The following is a 25,453-nucleotide window of genomic DNA, read 5'->3' as shown; positions in this document are numbered from 1 at the left end:
GTCTTCTGAGGGACATCCCCATCCAAGTTAGATCAGACCTAGAGCTCCTCTAACATATTCTGCTTGTTTCCCATAGCCACGCATGGGTCATGGGAAGCAGAGAATAGCTGAAGCAGGGAAATGCTCTGGCAATGTTCTAGCCAGCGCTTACATTCTTGGTGGGAAGCAGATATAGTGCCATTACAGCAGCTCTGCACCATTGAGAGAGGCCTGTGACACTGGCAATATTCCCTGCCATGTTATTTCCATCCCCTTTCTACAGTGATGAACAGAGGCCGGGGCAATGGAGAAGCAGCTCCAGTATATCTCCCCTCCTCCACAATTAGTACCTGAAAACATTTCCAATTAGTACCTGCAAACATTCCATGCTTCCTTATCCTTCCATTATTTCTTATAGAGCACATGACATTGTGAAGTTTCTTAGTTTCCATCAATTGCCCAGGATCCAGTAGTACAAAGCTTTGGATGATCTGAAAGCATCTTTTTAACTTGCTCCCATTCCACTACCCTGGCTGCTGGGAGAAAGGATGGGGAGCGTACCCTCTCTCTCCCAGCAACCAAGGTGTGTGCGTAGAAAAAAAAAAAGGGGGTGGGGGTGGGGATGAGACATAATAGTCACCAATCTAGACCCATCTCCATTTTTTCAAGTTTTCCAGTGACAGAACAAGCAATTAAAATGAGCAGGCAATTAAAGTAAAGACAAATACACATTTAAAATCTAGCTGCTGGAACTGTGAGGGGGAAGGAAAAGAATAGCTCATTCAGAATGGGCTTGACCACAGAACTTTCAAAGAGTTACTACCCCAAGTACATTAACATCTAAGATACACAAATATGCTATGGTGGGATTTTAAGATGTGCTCACTGTTGGGAGTTTTGTCACTGACTTCACTGAGAAAAGAATTAGGCCAATCATATCGACCAGTATAGAGAGATAGGCCTGAGTTGTAAAACTGGATCAGAGTGTGAGGATACACGTCTTTACTGCCCAGTTAACTACTTGACTATGAAATAATATTCAAACTATACAGAATGGTATATTAGCAGCTGGCAAGACATGCTAACTCGAGTTGTAGCCTATATCCCAAGGAGCCAGACAACTCGAGTTAAAAGCACCACCATTCTCGAAATAAGGATTTGGACAGACTCAAGTTAGGGACAATACTTGAGTTATGATTTGATTTAACTCTGCAGTGAAGACAAGTCTTGAGTGTGTTTGGATTGGGAGGTTTGGTTCTGACCAATCTCTAAGAATATACACACACAACAATAATTAAAAATTAAGAGCACATTATTATAGCACAAATAGTTTTTTTTTTTTTTTTTTTTTTTAGAAGTTTTTAACTATTGTGACCCTCTAGCAATAGGGCAAACAAAATGTAATATGCTATTCATTTTGGCATTGTTTTCACTTTACTTTTAAAGAAGACGGAAAGTCAGCTTGTCAATATATTTTATCCCAATGAGCCACATCCATATATATTCATGCTTTAAATAGACAAAAGGCTGAAAATTAAAGATATAAATCACAGGACAGCAAAATTTTAAAAAATGTCCTAAAATGTGCGTTTTATTTCATATCATTATACAACGTTTACATACAGGTATACTTTTAAAACTGCTCAATATGTGTGTAAAATAAAGTGAGGCAAATACCAATTTATAAATTCCCCCCAATTCCACACAAATAAAATACATTTTAAAACAATCTCCCAAATTTATGTTTTCTCCAGAATTTACTTAATCTTTCATTTCAACATGAAAAATACAATGGAATGGATACTCAAGTTGAAATGCTGACCTACACATTTGTAATGAGCTGCAAGTATACAAGCTAAAAACCAAAAAGTCTTAAATATTGTTTGTGGCTTACAAATCCTTGGTTTTATTGAATTAGCACAGCTCAATAAAACTCAGATACAATAAATTACCATGCTGGACTAACTTCTGAATTGTACAATATCAAACAAAAGACCACAGCTGTACCTTTTGTTGAAAGTAGCACCAGTCCACACCTGATTTGTCTCTCCAACATTAACTGTCCTGTTAAATATATAGCTGGCACTTGAGGTGGTATTCTTTCTGACACATCAAAGATGCCTGGACAGACTAAGCATACTGGTGTTGCTGAACTCTCTACAAAGTGTAGGCAACATTATATTGGGAAATGGCACATTGAAACCATAATAGAATAGTTCAACCTGCATATGGCTTGCCCATTTTGGTGTTTCCCTGACCCCTGCCTAGTATTTAGCAGATGTTCCTGTGACTGTGGTGAAACTAAAATAAAAACATGTTTAAGGGGTTTCATGGCAAGCAGGTGTAAAAACAAAGAAATATATATGTGGTTGCAGCTAAGGAGGTTTTCACATGTTGTTTAACTCCAGTAAAGTTTGATCCAGCATCTGATGCATACTAAGGTTTTCTTCTTTGGCATGGGCCACTTTCTCTGTTATGGGATTAGAAAATCAAAATGTGAATAGCAGCTCTTTGGACACATCAATTTTCTTTACATGAAGGCATGCAATCATCACTTATAATGGAGGGGTTTATTGATAAGTAGTGTACATGCTCATAAATACCAATGTTCCCAGCCAAGACAACTAGGGAACGGTCCAAACTAACAAAATGAACTGCAAGTGATGCAAGTTTTGAACTGTTCTGCAGCTGTATATGTTAAAAACAACACATTGCCAAAAATAGACTAGATTTTTGTAAGTACCAGATGCCATGTGCTGTGGAAATGGGGAGTTTTAAACTTTTTTTAATGAACAGGGTAACAATAAATGACAGAATTTGTTAATCTGTATTCTAGGCAGTTCCACACTTTTAAAGTCACATTATAATTCAGAACTTGCAGAGAATGAGAACAAAAGAACCAAAAACTGAAATTAACAAGTTATATCCACTGTTAAATAAAATAACAGCAGTTTTATTGGCAGTTAGTAGTTTTATGTTGCATGCACACTTTTTTTTCTAAAACAGTCATTTAACACTCTTACGTGATACAGTATGTGAGCACAATGTTCTGGAGCTACATGCTACCAGAAGCCAGTAAAACCGACTTTATTCTGATGCAAGCATACCTTTAAACTGACCAGGTATTTCCAAAAGGGGTTCCTATTTCAGGACTGTTTTTATTCAAATGCAAGCCAGTTTTATTGTAATTCAAAACAGTGCATTACATTTCCATATACAAAATAGCTGGGAATATATTTTATTTTGGTTTTGAAACTTGAATCTTGGCTAATATTTTTCTTCCCCTAGTTACCAGTAAAATTCCAGTTTTAGACATCAGCTGAAAAGGATTATGATCTCTCTACAAAGAGGGGGGTTCCTTTTTAAAATATCATCATCAGCCACCTACTGTAACTGGTATTGAAGTGGAAAGAAACTATTGCACAGGCAAAGAAAGAATTTGTGGCTGCTCCAAGATACTACGGGAGCCTTATCAGAAGTGTTACTTCTTCCACTTGCACTTCTTTCCCCAAGAGTGAATTGAGAATTTCATCCAAAATTTACAGCAGTTACAATATCCTGGAAATCAATTTATAGGTTTCTTGCATATTTCTACCTTGACTCATTCATTCTTGAGGAACTTCAGAGTAAGTTTGTTTAGACACAACTAAGTTTATTCACACTAAAGCTTAATCCTCATTCAATGCCAACTTTAGTTCATTAGTTAGGCGACTGTTTTGCTCAAGTTGCTGGTAGAGTTGGTCTGTACAGTCAGCAAGCAGGTTAGAAGAAAAAGAGAGGCAGAATGAACAAAGATTAGACAGAGAAACAGGAGAGCAAGAGTTAATAAAGAAACTAGTCACACCACAGACAGTTCAGTAACTAGTTACACACTGAGAGAAATTTTTTACCTTAGGAATCCCTTTATATTCTAGTTCTCTGATGACTACCTACTCCAAAGCTCAAGAAACAGTTTACAATCTATAAAGGATTTCTCTAAGACCCCTTTTGTGGAGTAGGCTTGTGAGTCAGGAAAACAGGAAGAAAAATGGGACAATTGCTACAGTATCCTCAGTGAAGCCACATGGAACAAATTTCCTAGCTTAAATTCACATACATGAGCAATGTACATAGGGTTTACTTGTTTTATGAATGCCATGACTCCTTACAAATGTAGAAGAGATGGCAGAATCGTATTCAATACTAGCTGACTAAAAGCAATAGTATAATGAGCCCTTACTGCAGCAAAAACACATTAGTCAACAGCATACTATTTCTTGGCTCAATTCAAGTCACACTGAAATCACTGGAGCTTTTCCACTGAGTCTCCCATTGGAGTTTTACCATTAAGTTCAACAGGAATTTGCTCAAGTCCCACATACTTCACTGCATGTTCCCTTTATTACGCAATTTGGTAGCCAAAATGGTACTTTAGGAAAAGAACGTGTATTTCTCAGCTATTGAAATAGGGAGATTTTGAGGCCTTTAAACTGGAATAAAAAAAGCTCACAAGTGCCCCTTTGACAGCTTTCACAAAAGACACCTTTCGTATTATAGATAAAATGATAGCATGCAAATTCACAGATGAATGTGTTGCTTGAGTACAGCAAACTAGTAAAGGACTAGTTTCAGCGTAGCAGCCGTGTTAGTCTGTATCCGCAAAAAGAACAGGAGTACTTGTGGCACCTTAGAGACTAACGAATTTATTAGAGCGTAAGCTTTCGTGGGCTACAGCCCACTTCTTCGGATGCATAGAATGGATATATATTCCATTCTATGCATCTGAAGAAGTGGGCTGTAGCCCACAAAAGCTTATGTTCTAATAAATTTGTTAGTCTCTAAGGTGCCACAAGTACTCCTGTTCTTTTTGTAGTAAAGGACTGTCAACAGAGTTCATTTTCAAGACTGGACAAAACATCCACAGCTACAGTATTTAGAGACTAAATATAGAAAGGACTATTCCATGAAGTTCCATTCAGTTTCCCTTTCATTTTTTTTGTGTATTTTTCTTCATAGCCTGGCTGTGAATTCTGAGACAGGTCTACACAGGTTTCTGAACATCCTTACTCCACAACTTATTCAATTGTGGGGAACCATCCATTTTGCTTCTTTTACCCTTCTTGATAGCTGCAACAGCAGTGCTTTCCCCCTAGAAGATAGGGGTCTAGCACCTCACAAAGATGGCAAGACCTTGCAATGAATTAGTTTGTAGGACGCACTTGTGTAATCAGAGGCAATCACCAATTGCTCCTCCTGAGAACCCAGGCTCCACTGACCAGGAGAGTAAGATCAGAGGATATACCAGAACACTACTACCAGACTGCCTCAATTTCCTTCTTTTACTTTTTCTTTTCCCATTCAATGTTTTATATTAACATACACTTGGAAACTGTATCCAAACCTACATGTAGCTAAGTTTCCATTTTCAATGCCAAAATGTATTTAGCAGTTATACAAACAATACTGAGTTACAATTTGAATGAAAATCTGAATGTTTACCTGCGTCAGTCAAAACTAAAGTCATATAAATCATTGAAGTAAGGATTCCCAATCTTTCTGTGTGTCCAAATTGAGACTAGTCCTAAAATAACTAGCCACACTTGGAAATGTTGATCTTGTGCTTAATTCACTAACTTTTAAATTTATACATTAAAAAGGGAAAAAGCCAAATAGGGGCTTTTAACCTTGATAACTAGTGGATTTAAATTAGAAAAAGAAAAAACAAAACAAAATAAAAAAAAAAAACAACCCACCACTGGCAAGCCCATAGTCAAATTTAAAAATAAATAGGTTTATAATCCGGACAATCTTCACAATCATAGCAACTATCTGGTTAGACTCTACTAAAGTTACAATAAATAAACAAACAAACCCATTGTGTTCCCTCCACAGCTGGTTCCAGAGCTTTTCCTAATAAGCAGTAATGTGGGTGAACAAACAGATATACTGAGCTGACACGATGGCATGAGCCGAAGTTATTAAAGAAAAGGGGAATATCCAATTCTATTAAAAAAACGAGGGGAGTGAGGAGTAATTACCAAATGTGAAGAAACAGCAGGGAGGGATGAAGGAAGTATTTTCAAGCCTCATGGAGAATTGCAACTAATGGCAGGTTTTAAAATATATAAATGGAAAAGCTCTACACGAGGTTACTTGATGGTATCTTTTAAACTGGAATGAGACATAGCCAAATTAAAAAGCTTTCAGTTTGGTAGCCGTTGTCAGTCTGTATCAGCATAAACAACGAGGAGTCCTTGTGGCCCCTTAGAGGCTAACAAATTTATTTGTGCATAAGCTTTTGTGGGCTAGAACCTACTTCATCAGATGCATGAAGTGGGTTCTAGCCCACAAAAGCTCATTCCCAAATAAATTTGTTAGTCTCTAAGGGGCCAGAAGGACTCCTCGTTGTTTTTCCAAATTAAAAAGTTACTGTTCTACAACTTTAAAATGGAGCACCCTCAAATTCAAGCTCAAGTACATTGGCCAGAGCTTATTAACATTTTGAGCATTAGAACTTTAGCAACAAAAACTCATTGAAAGGAATAATTAGTAGTCAGTTCAGTTTAAATTGATATTCACTTTAATGTAAAGCTATTTAAAAAAAGGACTTTTTCCATTGTGAAGAAAATGAAGGTAAAATAGTTACAATGAACATAAGTCCTCCTGAAGCAGCATTAAGGCTTAGTTATACATTACAGTAGGAGAGCAAGAAACCTCAATATTTAGTGTTTTGTATTTAAAAGGAACACTGTCAGGTCAATCTGAACCCATCATTTAGGTTTTGTCAGACAAAATTTTACAAAACCTGAGATCAATGGAAAGATTTTAATTATACAGGACAATGACACAATTTTTTTTTTCCAGATTTAAAAACATTCCCCTGAAGTCTCTGCAATTGGAACTTGCAGCTTTGTGCTAGCACAGTCTGTGAAACTGACTAAGAATGAAAGTGAAACTATTGTATTTTCATCTCCCCAGTGAAATGTAAAAGGTAAACTTACAGTACCTATAGCGACAGATAAATCAATTTTTAAAATTCTATAACCCATATTGTTAATGAACACAGATAAAGTCATTTGGTTATCTTATTTTGGAAAGAAAAGAAAAAAACATAGGATTTTTCACCTGACACTATCCCTTTAAAAGTTATTTTACTAGAAGTTAAACAACAAACTTATATAATGTGGGAAGTCTTCCACGTCAAGACTTCAAGCTTGTAGGAAATTTTGGACTCTCTAGAAAAACACAACTGTCAAGCGCGTAAGGACCAAACTGTACTCTCAGCTATGTTCCCACGACCGAATGACCCCAGTGGGAGCTGTGTCCTTGCATATTTTGGCCTAACAATAAGACTAAAAAAACCACTAAACTCTAAGAAAAAGTCATATCATCTGAATTTTAATTTGAGAGAAAATGAGGATTGCGTTACAAAAGCGACCAATTTAAGATAGCCAAGAGTATCATTATTATGCCACAGACTGGTATTTTTCATTTTGAAATTCTGCATTGTTGATATTCTGGCAAGATGTTTGCTGGGGTCAGTGAGGAGGGGAAGGAAGGGGCAGCAGAAAAAGAAAGAAAAGAAAATCAAAAATAAATCCTTAATGGCAAAAAAAAGCAGATTTTTAATTTGATTAATAGTTGAAATGATAATTTAAATAAATAAAAGGCAAAGGAATAGCAAAAGGGATACATCTTACACAGTGGGATGTTTATTTTACATTGAAAGAAGTAGAGTTTCTGTACAATAGAAGGCACGAAGAGAGCAATGTCCTGAGTCAGGATGCTAAAAGGAAAGAATGAGCTGGAGGACAGGACAATGAACCCGTGAAACATCCAAGAGCTTGGAAAGGTGGTTTATCCAGCTTGAGGAAGATATCTTTGGAGAGGTGAAGCAAAGACATTTATCTGCATGAAGATAAAAGGTGGGAAATAAAAGTGGCATAATGGAAAGAATTCAGAAAGCAGCAGCAATAGCACAGTGGAAGCAAACATGCCAAGATGAATACTAGTGAAATATCACACCACACCTCCTTTCGGAACACTATAGCAATGCCTCCGTTTAAATATCTAGAGAGAAATGTATTTATAGTTGAGAGTCAATGCCTGATTATCATTCCATTTGTTAAACTCCACTTACAAAAAAAAGTTACCTATAATTCAAAGCTAACTACAGAAATGCAGTTATAGTTAGGAAATCTTCAAAGTCTATGGTGTTGTCTCAGATTTTAAGCCTACTTTCAAATTGGAAATCTCCCAAATTTAAAATATGCTACAATTGTTAGCGAGAAGATTTTGCATGTAAGGCACTGCACGTTGTTCTCTGTAAATGGAGATAAAGCTGTTACAGTCCTACAAACTGTTTAAAAGGATATTAGTGTGATAAATCACTGTGTGGAATTGTATTTCTGGGCTTAGAATCAAAACGTACAAAACAGATAATATTAGACCACAACCAAGGAGTTCCAACACTGGAAAGTTAGGGGGAAAAAAATATCATAATTTGTATATTTAGGGATGCTTTAAAAACAAAATTAAGCAGGGGGGAAAAATGTAAAACCTTCAAAACATGCAAAAAACACTTGTGGCTCTAACCAAAGGCTAAAATGTGTTGAACTCTGAAACTGAAGTGTAGAAATTGAAAGTAACACCTGCAGATAGGTGTGCTTTAAACAGAGCCACAAGTGTTCAGGGTTTTCTGATCTCAATTTTAAAAAAATTAGTGCACATGAGAGTAATCAGTATGGGGAGGGGAGAGAGAGAATGTAAAGGTTTCAGCATAGCTGACTTCTGTTCAATGTCTTCAAAGCACGCAAGAAAATTCAGTCTGCTTGAAACAACACTATACCAACCAAACAAGACATTGGTCGCTCAGACCCTATATATCTTGCAATTTTACCACTTTTTATTTTTTCTCTCAAAGTAAAAAAGTCTGCCTTTTTACTCAAGCCAATACTCTATACTTTCCACCGCTTTTTCTCTCAAACTACTTTCTTTCACCACTAACAAATATTTGAAGGTTTATTTTTCAAATGCTCTTCACAGAAACAACCCACATCCCAACAGCTGTCACTTCTATTTTTAAAAATGGTCTTAAAGAGGTAATCACTATGATAAAATGAAAAACATTCTCTGTAGAAATTACTCTCTGTATGGCATATAAGGAGACTCTTATCTTTTGGCAACTTCAAAATGATGAGCATTGTAGAAATTCTTGAACAGAAGTGAACTCAGAAGTGGAAAGTAAAAGAACAACCAAAGGGAAATGAGCTAGATAATTGCAAGGGAAAGCGGGTTCATGGATACAAAACAAATGGGTAAAAGTGAGTTGATTAAGCCGGCCTTGCAAAATTGTCAGAAAATTTACCAGGCCAGGCACAATACTTGTCCACCCTTTAGCATGATGAAGAAAATACTAATGATGCTTTAACACCCGATCAGACCCATTCAACGTATTCCTCCCCCTAAAGAGTGAGCAAGTATAATTTTGCAAGGCTGCAACTAAACAATCACGAGGGTAGAGAAGCAGGTGCAGGCACAGATTGAGAGGACATTTACATGGAAGTCATATCATTGAGAGCGTGGTCCAGCTCCTCGCTGATCGCTTTGTACTTCAGTTTCTGAGAATATAACTCATCTAATATTCACCAGGAAAGGCAGAGGTGAAAGGAAATGGAGAATGATCAGGTGATGGAAGGTGAAGGTGGTGGTATGGGACACCATCCGGAAACAGCATCAAAAAAGGGGAACAGTGCACAGAAGGAAGTGGTGTGGCAGGCAGAGAACAAAACAAACAATATATAAATTAGGAAGGAATACAAATGGTGAACAGCTTTATGTGAAAAGTCAATTAAAATTACTGCATCATCAGTAAGCCAAGCTGAGATATAGATAAAGCCGAAGAAAATAAAGTGTGCAATGAAAAAATAATTCCCATTTCCCTAAACTGTATTTAACTTGCATTATACAAGTTATCAAGGTACACGCAATGAGCTACAAGCCAGCAGCAGAGGGAAGAGGCTTGAAAATGGTGCTTAGGGAGAACCAGGTATCTCACTTCTGCCTTTAAAAGAGGTTTTGGTTTTTTTATGATGTCATAGCCCAGGGGTCGGCAACGTTCGGCACGCGGCTCACCAGGGTAAGCACCCTAGCGGGCTGGGCCAGTTTATTTACCTGCTGACGCGGCAGGTTCGGCTGATCGCCTACTCGCCGCGATTCGCTGTCCTGGGCCAATGGGGACGGCGGGAAGCGGCGCGGGCCGAGGGATGTGCTGGCCGCGGCTTCCCGCCACCCCCATTGGCCCGGGACAGCAAACCGCAGCCAGTGGGGGCTGCGATCGGCCGAACCTGCCGCGTCAGCAGGTAAATAAACTGGCCCGGCCCGCTAGGGTGCTTACTCTGGCGAGCTGCGTGCCGAACGTTGCCAACCCGTCATAGTCTCAAGCTTTTCCCGAGGGTTAGTTCTTCCCAAGCATCTTATTTTTCTTTTCTTTTTTTAACTGAGAAAGTGACCATAAATTCTCTGCAGCTGGCTGGCTCTTTTATAACCTTTAAAGACTTCTTGCACAAGTCAGCTTCCTATATCAAGCAATTAAGCTTCTTACGATACTGAAAAAGTTAACAAAATTTTAGGAGTAAATCTCATATACCTTAACCTTTAATTATAAAGCACTATTGAACTCTATTCTCAAGATAAAAGAGAATTCGATTATCTTTACTGTAATTCTGATGGATTTAAAAGCAAATTTTGTGAGGTTAAATAGGCTGTGCTCCTGAATGTGTATACAATCCATTAACTTCACTGAAAATAGCAGCTGTTCTAGGTCATGAAATAGTTGCCCTGACCTGCACTTATCTCAGTCATAAATGAAATTAACTCAATATTCCTAATTATAACAAACAACATACTACTTGTTGCTGATATTTTAAAGTAATTAAACTAGCATATTAATAACATTTACCATCTGATCATTTTCCTTATTTGAATATCCAAGTAGAAGAGTTTAAAGCCAAAAAAAAAAAAAAAAAAAAAAAAGTCTTAGAATATCAAAGAACAAGAAACAGGCAAGAGCAAAACACCGTCCAGCTAAAAAGTTTAATTAAGTGACTAATAAATTTGGATTGGAAAACACTTCATTAATTTAGGGTCTTATCCTGCCCATTTTAGTTATGTGAGTAGTCCCACTTATTTGCATGGGACTAGTCACATGGAATAAAGATTTGTAGGATTGGGCACTAGATGAAGCCCATAGGTGAATATCAGCTTTCTATTCTGTAGAAAGTGTGAAAAATAAAGCACAATCGTACCTTCTAAGTCGTCGATGCTCTTCTCCAGCTTGGTTACTGACCTCTCAGCAAATTCAGCACGGGTCTCAGCCTAGAGTTAAAAAGACACACAAGGTCAAAAACCATACAAACGACATTAGGAAACTGTCATGATATTTACAAATACAAAGGCAACAATGAGTATGAGAAAAAAAATTCTGTTCAACGACAGAATAATAGGAAATAGGTGTAAAATCACAATCATTCTCCAATACTGTCTAATGCGCTATAGCTTTGATGCTGGCACCTAACATTACGCTATTTTCCACACTGACAAGTTAATTTCACATTAATCAGAGCAGTATCATAAAATCCATTAATACAGGATTGTTCTAATTTTACCTCCTTCAGTTTGTCAGTCAGGATCTTAATCTCCTCTTCATATTTGTCTTCCTTCTGTGAGTACTGTAATTAGAAAGAGCATCAGATGTCAGACCAAATATTCTCTATATGAAAATACAACATATATGACAATATTACATTGTAATAATAACCATATACTAGTTCTAGTTATGGAAGTACTTTAGTTTATCTTTCAAGACATAATGGTCTTGCTCTCATTTATTAAAAGGGCCACATTTTGCCCAAGTTGCAGAGTGGTAACTCAGGGCAGCATCTGGTACTATAATTTTAAGGTAGGAGGACAAGTTGGAAAAAATTAAATATCTTAGCACACAAATTGCATTTTATAGCTATAAATATAAAGTTTAAAGTAACACTGATGGATAATTAAGGTTATGCATATTTAAATATAATTGATTATGTACTTGAATTAATGTCAGATTTCTGGCAATGGCCAGAAAGTATCTCAGTAACAAATCTAAATATTTCCATTTACCAAAAGCCTTATTGAAATACGGTGTAAACATTTAAGGACAATGCATAAAAATCCAGGCCACTGGGGTTATAAGGCTCTAGCCTACCTTCTCAGCCTGAGCCTCCAGCGACTTCAGGTTGTTGGTCACAGTTTTCAACTCCTCTTCAAGCTCAGCACATTTGCTATTATTTTGGAACAGAGGCAGGAAAGGGGGCAGGTGGGAGATCAGTCAAGCAAAAGAAATAGGAAAAAAAGGGGGGGAAAAGATTGAGAAAAATGAAAACTGAATTACAGAGTAAAAGAACGGCCTAAAAAGCAGCTGAATCCATCACAAATTGAAAGCAATTCATTACAATGCCAGAATTCTCTTTAAAAAACAAAAACAAACCCCATTACAAATAAGTTACCTACAGCACCGAGCTTACTTGGAAGTACTGACAGACCCTTTAAATATGAGATAGTTCAGCTTCTTTTTGGCTGCCAAAAGATCAGTTGTAAAGGTTAAATAAATAAAATAAAATAAAAAAGACCAAAGAAAGCCACCGAAGCAAGATGCAAAGAGAGTAAAGAGTGCAGTGAAGGTTCATTCATCATTACTGAGTGAACTAACAGCTATGAAAGCTCATCAAAGACTTGGGTTGCAGTTAAACCTGAAAACTGTATATTAGTATCAGTACCTTATCCTCTGCAGCCATTAATGCTTTCAAGGTTTGATCCATTATTCTTAATTGTTCTTCCAGCTGTCGGACTTGGCTGTTAGTGAACACATGAAATGCACAAAAGCCATTCACAAAATCAGTGTGCAGGTAGGGCATGCAGTGACAAAAACACACACACACACACACACACATACACCTACACACCCGTTTACTTTGGTGTTTAACATTTATCTCAATCGTTACAGTAAATGAGCAAAACATAGCTTTGAGCTGAACACAAAGAAGTGTACTGCCAACATCTCATGCAAGTATAGTCACTGTCTCGCAGCATCTCACACACCTCTCTCGGAAGTCACAGCACTTACCCTTCTGAGAGTTCAGCACGTTCCTCAGCACGCTCCAGATCGCTCTCAATGATCACCAGCTTACGAGCCACCTAGAGTAAGGCAAATAAAACAAACAAACAAAATCACACATTATTGCACACTATATCCTAGTGCAGCCAAAGCCTTGGATAATATCTCTCACTATAATTGTCTACGTACAGGGATAATACACTTCTCCTGGAATTACTGATTCAAGGAAATCTCCTGGCTGCACTAGACCCTTGTTACTCATATGGGCCTGACTGCATCACCTGACCAGGATTTTCATATCCCCTAACTCCCATTCACCAACGTGACAGTTTAAAAATAAGTTTTTCTTTTTATAGCCTCTCTGAAGACAGCAGTGATCCTTCTCAGCCATTTTGGAGCAATCATAGCAATGCACCAGCATCTTGGTATGTGAGGTCATGATATCACATACCAGGATGATGGACAGGCCAACATGTATTTCATCCTGTCTGTGCTATTATTGTCCATTTTTGTCTGCCATTTTATCAAATATGGTTCTGTCCCTACTCTCTGCTAGGGAATGAGCACAGATCTCCACTCATGCTGTGCAGTGGAATCTGAGTATGGATCAGATCTCCAGCAGACAAATCACAGTTTTGTCTCTCAAGGCACTCAGGAGCCTATTTCTCATATCAATCCTTCGTGGGTTCGTGGGAACAGCGCTGCTCACTTATCAACAGGGAAGCTTGTGACCTTTTGTACTTCTAAGGCAAACAAAAGAGAAAAGCTGTAGTCAAAGCTTGTAAGGCCTCAGCTCTTCGATTTGCACTCAGGAACTGACCTCTTCATACTTGCGGTCAGCCTCCTCAGCAATGTGCTTGGCCTCTTTAAGCTGGATCTCCTGGATTTCCATTTTCTCCTCATCCTTCTGGGCTCTGTTCTCAATGACCTTCATTCCTCTGAAAGTCAGGAAAAACAGGAAATACTAGGCTTAGTGCTTCCTAGTTTATCTCCAATCCCTACACCATTTGGAATGCATCTTTCTATGACAACAGACTTAGATGGATGCAGCATGTCAGAGAGGTTGTTTTATTTTACAGACTGTGAGGCAAAACTTCTCAGGTCTAGTCCTGACTCCCTGCATGCTTCCACGTAGGAAGCTGAGAAGAAACTGGTGGTATCTGAATTAACAAGAGTGGTTTGTTATGCTATTTGCACAACTCAGCATTGCATGAAAGTTTGCAATCAGCAGCCTGACCACATTTTTCTTCAATTCAGTGAAAGTGCTCCCTCACCCAAAGGTGAATGACAAAAGGAACTTGCTTTTGATGTCCTAAGAGAGTGACTAAGGACAATATGTAGCTTAAGCCTCAACTCTCTGGCACTGCATGTTCAAATCCCTTCTGGATATTTTTCTGAGGTAGATAGAGTTCTTTGTGATCTGCTGTATCTGGACCTTAGGACCTAATATCCTTTCTGATCCGCACAAACAAAACATTTAGCGTTTTTTCAAGAGCCAGGATTTGCCCCAGTTTGCTAGACCAAAATTCCCTTCCCCAACTGTTGTGCAATGTGCTGTGTGTCTATCAAATGCTTCCCACCTCAAAAGGTGGCGGCATGATGAATAATGGTGTAGAGTGAGTCTCGAAAACATTTAGCGACCTTTCCAGATGAAAGGCACTATTATGGGTATTAAATATAATTTTACAAGCCTACAGGTGGGATTTTCAAAAGCACTTAGTCCTTGGGCTCCTAATTCACTTAAGTGTTTTTGAAAACCTTAACTCAAATCCCTATCTGGACCGACTGTTTCTCTCCCCTTCCTTGGCCACGAAAGCAAAACTGCATTAATGCACAAACCATATGAACAGGCAGAGTAGCAGTCTCTTCAAAGGTTTGCTTGTCTCTGGGTGGGCTTTTCAGTTGGATGCTCAGGAGAGATGCAGTCTACAGTCTCCCATCAGGAGACTGAGTGTGCAACACCACCACAGAACTCCTGATCCAAGATACAAAAGTCTTGGGGTTGGATTAACCTGGGTCTCCCAAGAGGTAGCACAACACATCAAAAGCCAAAGCACCAAGCCGAATGGTCACAGGATATCTGTAAAGAGTTATCTCAAAACCTGACATAAACAAGGACTAAAACCTGCACGTTTAACATGTCCCTCCAGACAAATTTTAACTGACTGAAGTCAACGCATGCAAAGGCACAGTAGATTACATCCAATCACAAGATATAGAAAGGTGGTTAATTTATTTTTATCCACCCCACATCTGGACAATACTTGGCTTGTCATAAAGATAGCTTGCTGCTCAAATGAGAACATGAATTAGGCCATACCCACCTTTCACTCTCATCTGCTGCCTTCTCAGCCTCTTCCAGCTTCTGCAGAGCAGTTGCCAAACGCTCCTGAGCACGATCCAATTCTTCCTCAACCAGCTGGATACGTCTGTTCAGAGAAGCTACATCGCTCTCAGCCTAAGTAGAAGCAGTAAAGAAAATGAATCCATAATACAACCTAAGAGTCTTCTTTTGTAAAGGACTATTTAGATGGTTTTAGAACAACAGTTGGAAGAATGTAGTAAAAGATAACACAAGTCTAACTGGTTAAGTGGCCAACAGATATTTTTTTCTCTCTCTACAGATGTGCACGCACACACTCACTTGCACTCTCTCTCCTACTCCTTCATTAAATTGTGTAGTTATCTCATAATGGAGGACAACTGATTGATCTTTCACCTTATATGAAATACCTAAATACTGTACAACGTGCACTAAGAAACTCAAGTGTTCTGTGAGTAATGTTTATTTTTTGGTTACTAGGCATTCAGTTTGCACATATCCTCAGATTACAGAGATGAGAATCTTTACTTAAACATTCAACAATGTTAAAATTACATTTTTCCCATTTTACTCGGAACAATATATCATAGGAATATAAAGGGTCCTATATCTTGAATCTGTATGTGGGAACTTGCCCTTATTTCAACAACAGAAGTTGTATGAATATTTCCTTGATCTTAAGAAAGGTAGGAAGCAGCAACTCTATGACAAGGCATAGAGGAAACACCCAAAATTACAATACATGGGGGAGGGTATTTGCAAATATCCAGCTCACAAAGAGTGAGCAGAACATTAAAAAAACCCAGAAGAAGAAAACACGGAGTGTTGGATACTAATGAGATTTGTTCATGTGAGGGAATCCAAGGCTGAAAAACAAGAGTCTAGCCTATGTTACTTTAACACAGGAGTCCTGGCCTCACCAACTCTCACAACCCATTTGGTTACATATTTTAATAATGCTATCTGTATATTACCCTCAGCTTTGCTTTACTTGCATTAGATATGTGCTTAATCTTCTGTGTAACATTTACAGCAAGACTATGCGGCTCTTATCTTTACAAGCTTTCACTTCTGACATTTTCCAAGCTACATTTGTTCTACTCACAGAGTAAGTACTGTGACAGCATTTTGTAAACAACTCCCTTATTAAGCCTCTCTGTTTCTTTCCAAAGGATATGAAGGGCAGTAGTGTTTAGAATAAAGGGTCACTATTTTAAAAGGAAAATTACTTCCAGGAATACAAATGACTTTTAATGTACTGAAAACTATTTCAACATTTATTAACTTTGCTCTAACAAGAAAGTGTGATTATGGTGCCTGCCATCACATCTAATCAGGGCCGGCTCCAGGCACCAGCTTGCCAAGCAGGTGCTTGGGGCGGCCACTCTGGAGCGGGGCGGCACATCCAAGTATTCAGTGGCAATTCGGCGGACGGTCCCTCACTCCCGCTTGGAGCGAAGGACCTCCCGCCGAATTGCCGCCGCAGATCGCGATTGTGGCTTTTTTTTTTTTTTTGCGCCGCTTGGGGCGGCAAAAACCCTGGAGCCGGCCCTGCATCTAATTGAAACTATATATTTCTTTCATGGCAAAGTTACAAGTCAGTGCCTTTTTGCAATTAAAGTTTTTTTAGGAGCCAATCATTTACAGCCATAACAACAACAAAAACATTTGTATTACAGTAGTGTCTAGGAATGCTTGTCATGGACCAGGGCCACATTGTGCAAGGTGTGAATGAGGATAGCTTACATACTGGATAGCATCTATCCTTTGATACACAACTGCCACTAGAATGAATGAAATTATGCACACACAACAAGGGCACAAATCAGTAATCTATTTGAAGTCAATGGGAGCATTGACAGTAGGACTAGGGCAAAAAAAAAAAAAAAAAAAACCTAAGTGTCAGTATTACCCCTCCAATTTTATTCTTTCCCTAGCCACAAACTACAGAACTCAGAACTCTTATTTAAGAGCAGAGGTTTTATGAAAAGCACTTGGATATTTTAATTTGAAAAGTACAACTTTTTATGGGGGAAGGGGTTTGCAAATGTTAGTCTAAAAACACCTTGGGAAAGTGGCAATATTACAAGTTAAAAATTATGTTAAAACTATTCTTAATGTGATAAGAGCATACAACATACTTAGGAAACACAGGATGATTAAAGTTCAAGTTCTTACTTCCTGTTCTACAAGCAGTAACTCACCAAGGGTTTACCAACTAGCCTTATAAGGCCTATGTTAGTCTGCTGCAGAGCAGGACTTCTGTCCTTATATGGTAAGGAAAGGAAAAAATTACTGATGACATGGAGGGGCACTCCCATGGCTAATAGATAAACACAACCTTTTGCATTGGTGCTAGAGCATTCACTATATACTGCATTATTTTACAGTGAGAGATGACATGAATAATATACTATTGTGTGTTAATTATTGTTCACTCTAAAGAAGATTTTGTTTTCCACTTAATCATATAACAGATTGGGGTGGAGTGCAAAATGTATTATCAAATGTGGTCACTAGCAATGTGTAAAATTGGGGGGGGGAGGGGCAGATTGGATTAAAAATCATTCACTTGTTATATTTTAAGAAAATGGCAGCCAATGGTGCAAGAAAATAAGAGTCTGGTTTGGTGTTCAAAAGTGGTAAGCTATGGTATCGTTTGGCTAGAGCTTTAGCTTTTTTATTGTTTGCATATCTGTACCTTGCACAAAAGAAAAAAATATCCAGCTGGTCACATGCCATACAAGTCAAGCAATACACTATGGAAAGGATCATGTAGACTGCTTGCTGCAGCAGTTCACACTTCGGGAAAAAAAATGGAATCAGAGTGCAGCTTCAGCATGGATGCTTATTTCATATAGCAGAGCCACATATTTAGCCGTGCCCATCACTTCTGTTTTCTCCATTTATTCACATCAGTACTGTTCTCATTTCAAAGAAACTTAAAATATAATGCAAATAAATTCTGGAGAACTTCCACAATCTCAATAAAATATTCCAGGAAAAGAAGAAAACCTCTAACTTCCTCTAATGACAACACTTGATAAAACAGTTAAGACCACTCCTATGGATTTGATCCAGCCTCTAGTGAAGTCTGTGGCAAAACTGCCACTGTTTTCAATAGTGTAAGATCAGGCCCTAATAATTTAGTAGCAAAACTAGTTATATACTTAAAAGATTCCACAGTAATCAAGCTATTACCTCAACTGAGGAAATTAGGGTCCTTTACTCCAGAGATCTTATTATTGTTCTCAAGTTCTTAATCTTATCATTGTTCTCAAGTTCTTAGAAGAGGAATCCATGTTTAAGGATGTTTAATATGGGAACTATTAAATTAGCAAAACTATGACATGAGCTGACTCTAACTGTGAAAATGGTATGTGAAGTGACCTGTGAGAATGTAAAGTACTGTTACAGATTTGAATGAGCCATCACTGTTGTCTCTGAGAAGGCCACCTGCAACCAATCAGGAAGCATTCCACTTGCTGATGGATATCAGATAACACGCTCGTGCATTTACTGCCTAGATTAGAACACACACAAAATTCCAGATTATAGGGAAAGGACCCTCCAACCAGTTTTTCGATTATAATGAAATAAATGAATGCTGATAAGTGATATCAAAGAACAAAGTTTTCTATAAACACTGAAGACACAAAACACCTCTGTGAGGTAAATTTTTACTATACACTTTTTACATATGGGAAACTTTAGGTACAGAGATACTAAAAGCAAAGCAAAGAATAGCACTTCCAGTCCCTTGCAGTAATCATTAGACAAAACTACATCCCTAGACACATACTGGGTGATGCTCTTTCCTTTTCTGTAATGTATTTTGTATAAAAACCTGAGCAAAACAAATATTTCTGTAAAGAGTATCTTGGTTCCTACTTTTTATACCTAAGCCATTCACTGACCTTTAAACCATTTGCTGGCCTGCAAAAAGAGTTTGTTCACTTTAGAGAGAGGAAGGATGGTTAAGGCACTACCCTGGGCCTCAGTAGATCCAGGTTCACTTCCCTACTGTTCTTATAGACTTCCTGTGTGACCTTGGGGAAGTCACTTAGTTTCTCTGTGCCTCGGTTACCCATCTGTAGAATGGGGATAATAGCACTTCTCTACGTCACAGGGGTGCTGTGAGGATAAATATGTTAAAGACTGTGAGACACTTAGATACTAGGATAATGTGGGCCATATAGACACCTTAGACACACAGATTTGTATAGCATTTAGAGACATTGTTGCCAAATGCTCAGAATTGGCTGCCTGAAGTTATGCCCTCAGTTCATAGTCACCTAAGTAAAAGTAACCTGATTTTCAGAAGAGCTGAGCACTTACCTTAATGGGAGCTGTAGGTACCCAGCACTTGAGAAAATCAGGCCACTTATTTAGATGCCTGAATATAAACCAAGAACCCCACTGTAAGCACCCAGCTTTGAACATTTTGCTCAGTGTTCCTTAGCATGAACATTCATGCTAGACAACTTAGTTTACCTAAAATATCTTCAGAATCTTTTATTTTTAAACTCAACGTTTTAGACTGATAACCACAATTATCTAGTACTTATCTGAAATCCAAATTATACTTGCTAAAAATGATATTTGTCTTGAGGTGTCTGTCTTAAGCCTGATGTTACATTCTTCAGATAAAAATGGAACCCATTGAAATGGCATTTAAAGTAACCATTTTGTTAGAAAAACCTGTCAATGAAATCTCTAAGTCTGGGTTGTCCAGGAAAAGGAATGCAAAAATAAATACTTCTGAAATTTGCAACCATTCCAATCAGGTACAGACTGCTATACATCAGTGATCACAATTCTGAAGAACAGGCTATCCTCCCTGGAATTAGGAGGACCGCAAATACTGGCACTGAGTTTCACAATGGAATTGAGATGATGAAGCCTCCTTAGGCCACTGAGCAGAACACAGCCCACAGCAAAGGGCCAGCTACACCCTTGCCAGTGTAAAAACTATTTTAAAGGTTGTATGTGTCCTTGCCTAGCCTCTAAAAGCTGCACAGCCCTGAATGAGAGGGTGGGGGAAGGGGGAACGGGGACAGCCTCCAGGTACAAATTACTGTAGTCTCTCCCCCCATCTCTGAGATTTGTCTCCAGGATACTGTTGTTCTGGTGCGGATCTAAGCACAGCCCTTCCCTTCCCCGACAGACACGCTCCCACCCCAGCCCCTACAGAGACCACATGCAGGGAGAGAGAAGAAACCTGCCCTGCAATCAGCTCTTCCTTGCCCCCAGCCCCAGGAGGGGCAGGATGGGATCTCCCTGGGTGTGTACGCCAGCAGGGCGCAAGGCAGAGGGGATGGGGCGCGCAGACAGATCTGGGGAGGAGCGGAAAAGGCCGGGCGGCCGGCCCCACGGAGAAGGCAGGAGCAGCCTTGGGAGGCGCTGGCCGGGGTCCGGTACCTGCTCTCGCAGAGCCCGCTCCTGGTCCAGGGCCCGCTGCAGGCTGCCCGCCTGCTCCTCGGCGCTGTCCGCCTGCTGCTGCAGGCTCCGGATCTTCCTCCGCACCGCCTCCAGCGAGCTCAGCCCCGCCATGGCCCCGGCCCCGCACCGCCCGCCGCCGCTCCCTGCGCTGCGGCTCGGCTACACCTCGCCCCGCCTCGGCCCCGGAAGTTCCCCCGCCTCCCCCTGCGCTGCCCGGGGCCTCCGCACAGCGCTCGGGGCTAGCGGCGCGGGCTGGGCTAGGGGCCGAGCAACGGGGCGGCACCCGGAGCCCCAGACCGGCCGGTGCCACAGGGAGTGTGCGGGGGCAGGCAGAGGGCACCCCAGGCTGGCCTCTGCAAATGGGGGGAGAGGAGGATACAGGCTGGGCTCTACAATGGGGGTTAGGGGAGGAGGAAGGACTCAGGGACCTAGGCTGGGCTCTGCAATGAGCGGGAGTAGGACCCAGGCTGGACCCTGTACTGGGGGGGTGGGGTGGAGGGAGGATAAAGGGACTCTTGGACTCTGCAGTGGGGGAGGGGAAGAACATGGACCCAGGCTGGGCTCTGCAATGGGGCGTGGTGGGGAGGACCCAGGGTAGGCTCTGCAATGGGGCGTGGTGGGGAGGCGGATGGAGGACACACGGACCCAGTCTGGGCTCGGCCCCGGTGGATCCAGAATGGCCTGTGCAATGAGGGGTGGAGATGAAGAAGATCCCAGACTGACCCGTGCAGTGCAGAGAGGGGAACCGGGCAGGTGCAATATGGCCTATGCAATGAGGGGAGGACGGGGAGACGCTAGACCGGCCGGTGTGCGGCAGGGCCAGGGTGCAGAGCAGAGGGATTTCTGCAGGGCTGGTGTGCACGGTCCTGCTGCCTCCATTCACGCACGGGCGCTGCGGAGGGAAGTGAGCAACTAGCCTGGCAGCGAGGAGCGGCAGCGCCATCTGCCGCCCACATTGAGACCCATCGTACCCTCTGTCCGCGGGCTGTTCCCCAGGGCGTGAGGAGGGAGAAGAGACGGACGATGGCGGTGGGTGAAAAATCACCAACCAAAGTGGGTGGAAGGCCAGGAGTTCCCCACCCATCGCAGAGGAATACTGAATAGGAACAAGGCCCGATTAGCTGACTGAGTCGCTCGGGAAGCTGTGCGGCATGTGCCACGTGGTGGGGTTTAAGGCACAGAGGCTGGAACCTGCCAGGGAGGCAGTGGAAGGGGTTGTAACATCTCAGAGCACGGCTCAGAGGGGTGTTATCGCCAAGGGAGGGTGGATTGGTGGCTCTCAGGAAGTGGTTTAAAGAGTGACTGAATTTTGCATGGGGGAGTCATTTGATTTTCCTAACCCCCTCATGTGAGCCCACCCCAAGGAGCTCTCCCCCTCTCCTTCCTGTGACAGATCTCTCAAAGCTTGGACCGATGTGCAGTAGGAGGAGGAATACTCTGAATAAACGATTTGTGCCCCAAAGATACTCTACATATCTGCAACCCCTTATCACAACAGGAGGTTCTGCATACACCAGGAAACACAGTATTGCAGAGCAGCTTTTAAATCTCTGCCTTTGTCTAGAAGAGAAAACAAGCCAGTCACCCTAGCTACCCTCTGCTTGAGCGGTTATTGCAAATAAAACTGCTTTCTCCACACCAATTCCAAAATGGTGTTTTCCTTCCAAGTAAAGGGAAATGGCATGACTGCACTGTAGACGTCTCTCTTTTCATGAAAGCAATCTAGTAACATTTCTCTCCCCTCTCCTGCCTTCTTCTTTAGGCAAGCTATTCCCAAATAGTTTGCATACTTTTCCTTATAAGGAATATCTCCCTGGATCTATATGCGGCTCCTTTGAACAAGTTAAATAAACGTCCTGCCGGAGAGCTGCCTCTCATCCATTTAGCCTTATACAGAGAAAGAAAGACATCTGATCCATATTATACAGAGTCTCTCTCTCTCTCTCTCTCATATACACACACACACTTTAAGACCCTGAGCTCTATCTGAAAATTAGAAACCATTTGTACAGTCTACACTGTGGCTGAAACATTTTTTTTTTTAAAGTAAACAGAAATATATTGTCTTCTTTCACACACAATTAGATCTTTCTTGTTTACATTTCACCCTCTCTAAAGTATTTTCCCTGCACCTAAAATACTTTGCTTCATCATCATCTCTAAAACTCTTTCCTAATTTTATTATTTTTAGAGATTCGTTTTAAAAGCTGAGTTAAGGAGGGAAATACATCATCAATTTGGAAGAGTTGTGCATCACCTAATCCTATAATTCAGAAGTGAAAGTCACTCATAAGGAATTGAATCCTACAGTGGTGGCCAGAGGGATCTGGATGTAAAGCTGTAGAAATGCTAAATTTTGATGTTTTCACCCCTCAGCTCACAGAGAGCAGACCTGCATGAAACTATTTTATGCTTGTCAAGGGGCAAACAGGTGGGTGGGATGAGGGTTTGGGTGGGGTGCAAGCTCTCACACTATACCATATAAAGCACTGAGCTATATATAACCCCCAGCTTGCTCTCTGGATCTCTATCCCAGTGACTGCAGACCTAAGCAAGTATCATCTTCTGGAATGATTTTCACGCAGAGGGCTGTCTTATCCTTTAACAGGTGACTTATTAACCCCAGGTATCTCCACACATTAAAATCTAGGAGATGGCCTTCAACTTAAGAACCACTGAGTTATGGTAACCTAAGCTGTTGTGCTTCAGTGAAGGCCTAAATGATGTTAAGCCTCTTTTGTACCCCAGTAGGTAGCTGTGTATATGTTAAAAGACCCTGTACTAAGAGTAAAACAGAAATCCTTACAGTTCTTGGCCTATGGAACAATAGATGCAACTAACTCACTAATAATAACATCTTTAAATGACTGCAAATAATTTTCTCAGACCATTCTCAAAATGGTAATTTTTTCCTCTCTCCCCTGCCCCTTTTTAATCAATCTAAATAAACATCCCACCCTTTACTTACAAGCTCTGTCTAGAGAGGTGGGTACACATGAAATGCACACGTGATGAGTGAGCAGAAATCCATGTCAGTGCCTTTCATGGTGTGTGCACCTCATGCAAGAAGGCAGCGTGGTTTCACCTCTGACCAGGAAACACCTGGCCCCTACAGCAAGCATGTCCCTGGGATGCAGCTGGACTGAAGCACAGGCATGTCTCCTGTGCAGAGGGCAGTAGGGTTTGGGAGGGTAGAGAGGGTGTTGTGTGTGTCTATTGAGGGGGTGGGAGAGGGGCGCTAACTTACGTCTGCGGCCTTTTTCTCAGCCACTTCCAGCTTTTCCTGGGCATCTTTCAGGGACTCGGAGTATTTGTCCAGCTCATCCTCAGTGCCCTTCAGCTTCTTTTGCAGAGCCACCAACTCGTCCTCCAGCTGCGAGACGGGTGGAAAGTGGTGGGGTAGGAAAGGGAAGGGAGGCAGGGGAAGAAAGGGTGCAGCAGGCAATGTGATCGCGCAAAGGAGAAGTGTGGGTGCGGAGGGACAGAAAAGGACAGACGGACAGAGAGAGAGAAAAGGAGAGAAAGAGTTAGATTCCCTTTTGCTCTTGGCAGAGGCACGCTACCTTGGTGGCCTTCTCTTCTGCTGAGAAGAGGCTTTCCTCAGCCTTGTGCAGCTCCTCCAGCACTTGGTCCCTCGTATCCTCCGTCACATGCAATTGCTTTTCCAATTGCACAATGTCATCCTCAAACTAGGCGCACACAGAGGAAATACAATGCACAGATACATTTTTTTTGGGTATTTCCCCCTCTTCCCTTCCCCAACCTCCCAGTAAATGCAATTAAAAAAAAATCCAACTCCATCCCATGAAAGGAGTGGCACACGTCTGGAAAGCGGCACTGCATTTGCAAGGGAACACTTCTGCTTTCAGATATTTAGCATAAAATGGGGGAGAGGAGGCTGGGGAACACATGGACTTACTTGCACTTAGGTAAATCAAAGCAGAGCTGTCCATCACCAGCCAGCTGCTAATTTCTACACTTTATTCCGGGTCTAAAGGGCATTTTAAGTCTGTCTGACCCCTTTCCCCCTTTCCCCCTCCCCAAATCCCTCGGAGGGCTCGGGCAGTTATTCAAATCTACTCCACGGGTGTGGAAATTCCGCTCTTTCGAGTTACTCAGTCTCTTTGGGCGGGGAGGGGAATCCCATTAGCAAGGTCCAGCCAGTCGGTAGGAGCACGTTAAGAGCCCACACGGAGAATAGCTGGGACAAACTGCTGCTCCAGCCTGCGAGCTGCACGAGGACCCCGAGGGGTGCTGCTGGTGGCTATTGACTCGCGCACTGGCATGCGGCGAAATGCAGACCTGCTTGCTCCTGTCCTCCGCCGCCTTCTTGTCCGCTTCGGCTTGCTCGGCTCGGTCCAGGGCGTTCTCCTTGTCGAGCTTCAGCATCTGCATCTTCTTCTTGATGGCATCCATGGTGGCGGCGGGCTAGGACTCCCCACACACAGACAGGACCCAGGCGGAGGAAGGGACGGGGCGGGCGAGCGGGCTGCGGGAGGCGGGTCTGTGCTGGGGCTGAGCGCCGGGCTGCAGTGCGAGAGCCGGGCGGGCAGCACCGCGCAGATATGTACGTT

At 41.3% G+C, this 25,453-nt stretch overlaps 1 protein-coding gene across 26 annotated transcripts; it reads right to left on the bottom strand.

Annotated features, from left to right (window-relative positions):
- Nucleotides 1-1,542: 1,542 nt before the first annotated feature.
- Nucleotides 1,543-25,453, bottom strand: TPM1 (tropomyosin 1). 26 transcript variants are annotated; one of them, XM_054042427.1, is made up of 10 exons: nt 25,182-25,445; nt 24,443-24,568; nt 24,127-24,252; nt 15,439-15,572; nt 13,935-14,052; nt 13,124-13,194; nt 12,206-12,281; nt 11,625-11,687; nt 11,265-11,334; nt 1,543-2,449 (listed from the first exon to the last, which is right to left on the bottom strand). In XM_054042427.1, exons 1-10 carry the CDS (start codon nt 25,293-25,295, stop codon nt 2,367-2,369), a joined length of 981 nt encoding a protein of 326 aa, XP_053898402.1. In that variant the 5' UTR covers nt 25,296-25,445; the 3' UTR covers nt 1,543-2,366. The 26 variants fall into 26 exon arrangements, with proteins under 26 accessions (XP_053898402.1, XP_053898395.1, XP_053898391.1 ...); XM_054042417.1 differs by lacking the exons at nt 1,543-2,449; nt 12,206-12,281; nt 24,443-24,568 and adding exons at nt 7,341-7,866; nt 9,517-9,595; nt 12,777-12,852 and having other exon boundaries at nt 25,182-25,444; XM_054042414.1 differs by lacking the exons at nt 1,543-2,449; nt 24,443-24,568 and adding exons at nt 7,341-7,866; nt 9,517-9,595 and having other exon boundaries at nt 25,182-25,439.

The sequence above is a fragment of the Malaclemys terrapin genome, chromosome 10 (genome assembly GCF_027887155.1).
Source record: "Malaclemys terrapin pileata isolate rMalTer1 chromosome 10, rMalTer1.hap1, whole genome shotgun sequence".
NCBI classification, from domain to species: domain Eukaryota; kingdom Metazoa; phylum Chordata; order Testudines; family Emydidae; genus Malaclemys; species Malaclemys terrapin.
Note: the sequence above shows the minus strand (reverse complement) of the source record. Positions and strands in the feature narration are given on the sequence as shown.

What these genes read in the sequence shown, in the direction of transcription:
- TPM1 (XM_054042428.1), bottom strand. Translation starts at nt 25,295, where the DNA reads ATGGATGCCATCAAGAAGAAGATGCAGATGCTGAAGCTCGACAAGGAG. An exon ending in CGGAGGACAGGAGCAAGCAG is followed by an intron (nt 24,569 to 25,181) that starts GTCTGCATTTCG and finishes GTGTGCGCCTAG; the next exon opens with TTTGAGGATGACATTGTGCA. An exon ending in TAATGGCTGCAGAGGATAAG is followed by an intron (nt 11,688 to 12,776) that starts GTACTGATACTA and finishes TTCTAATTACAG; the next exon opens with TACTCACAGAAGGAAGACAA.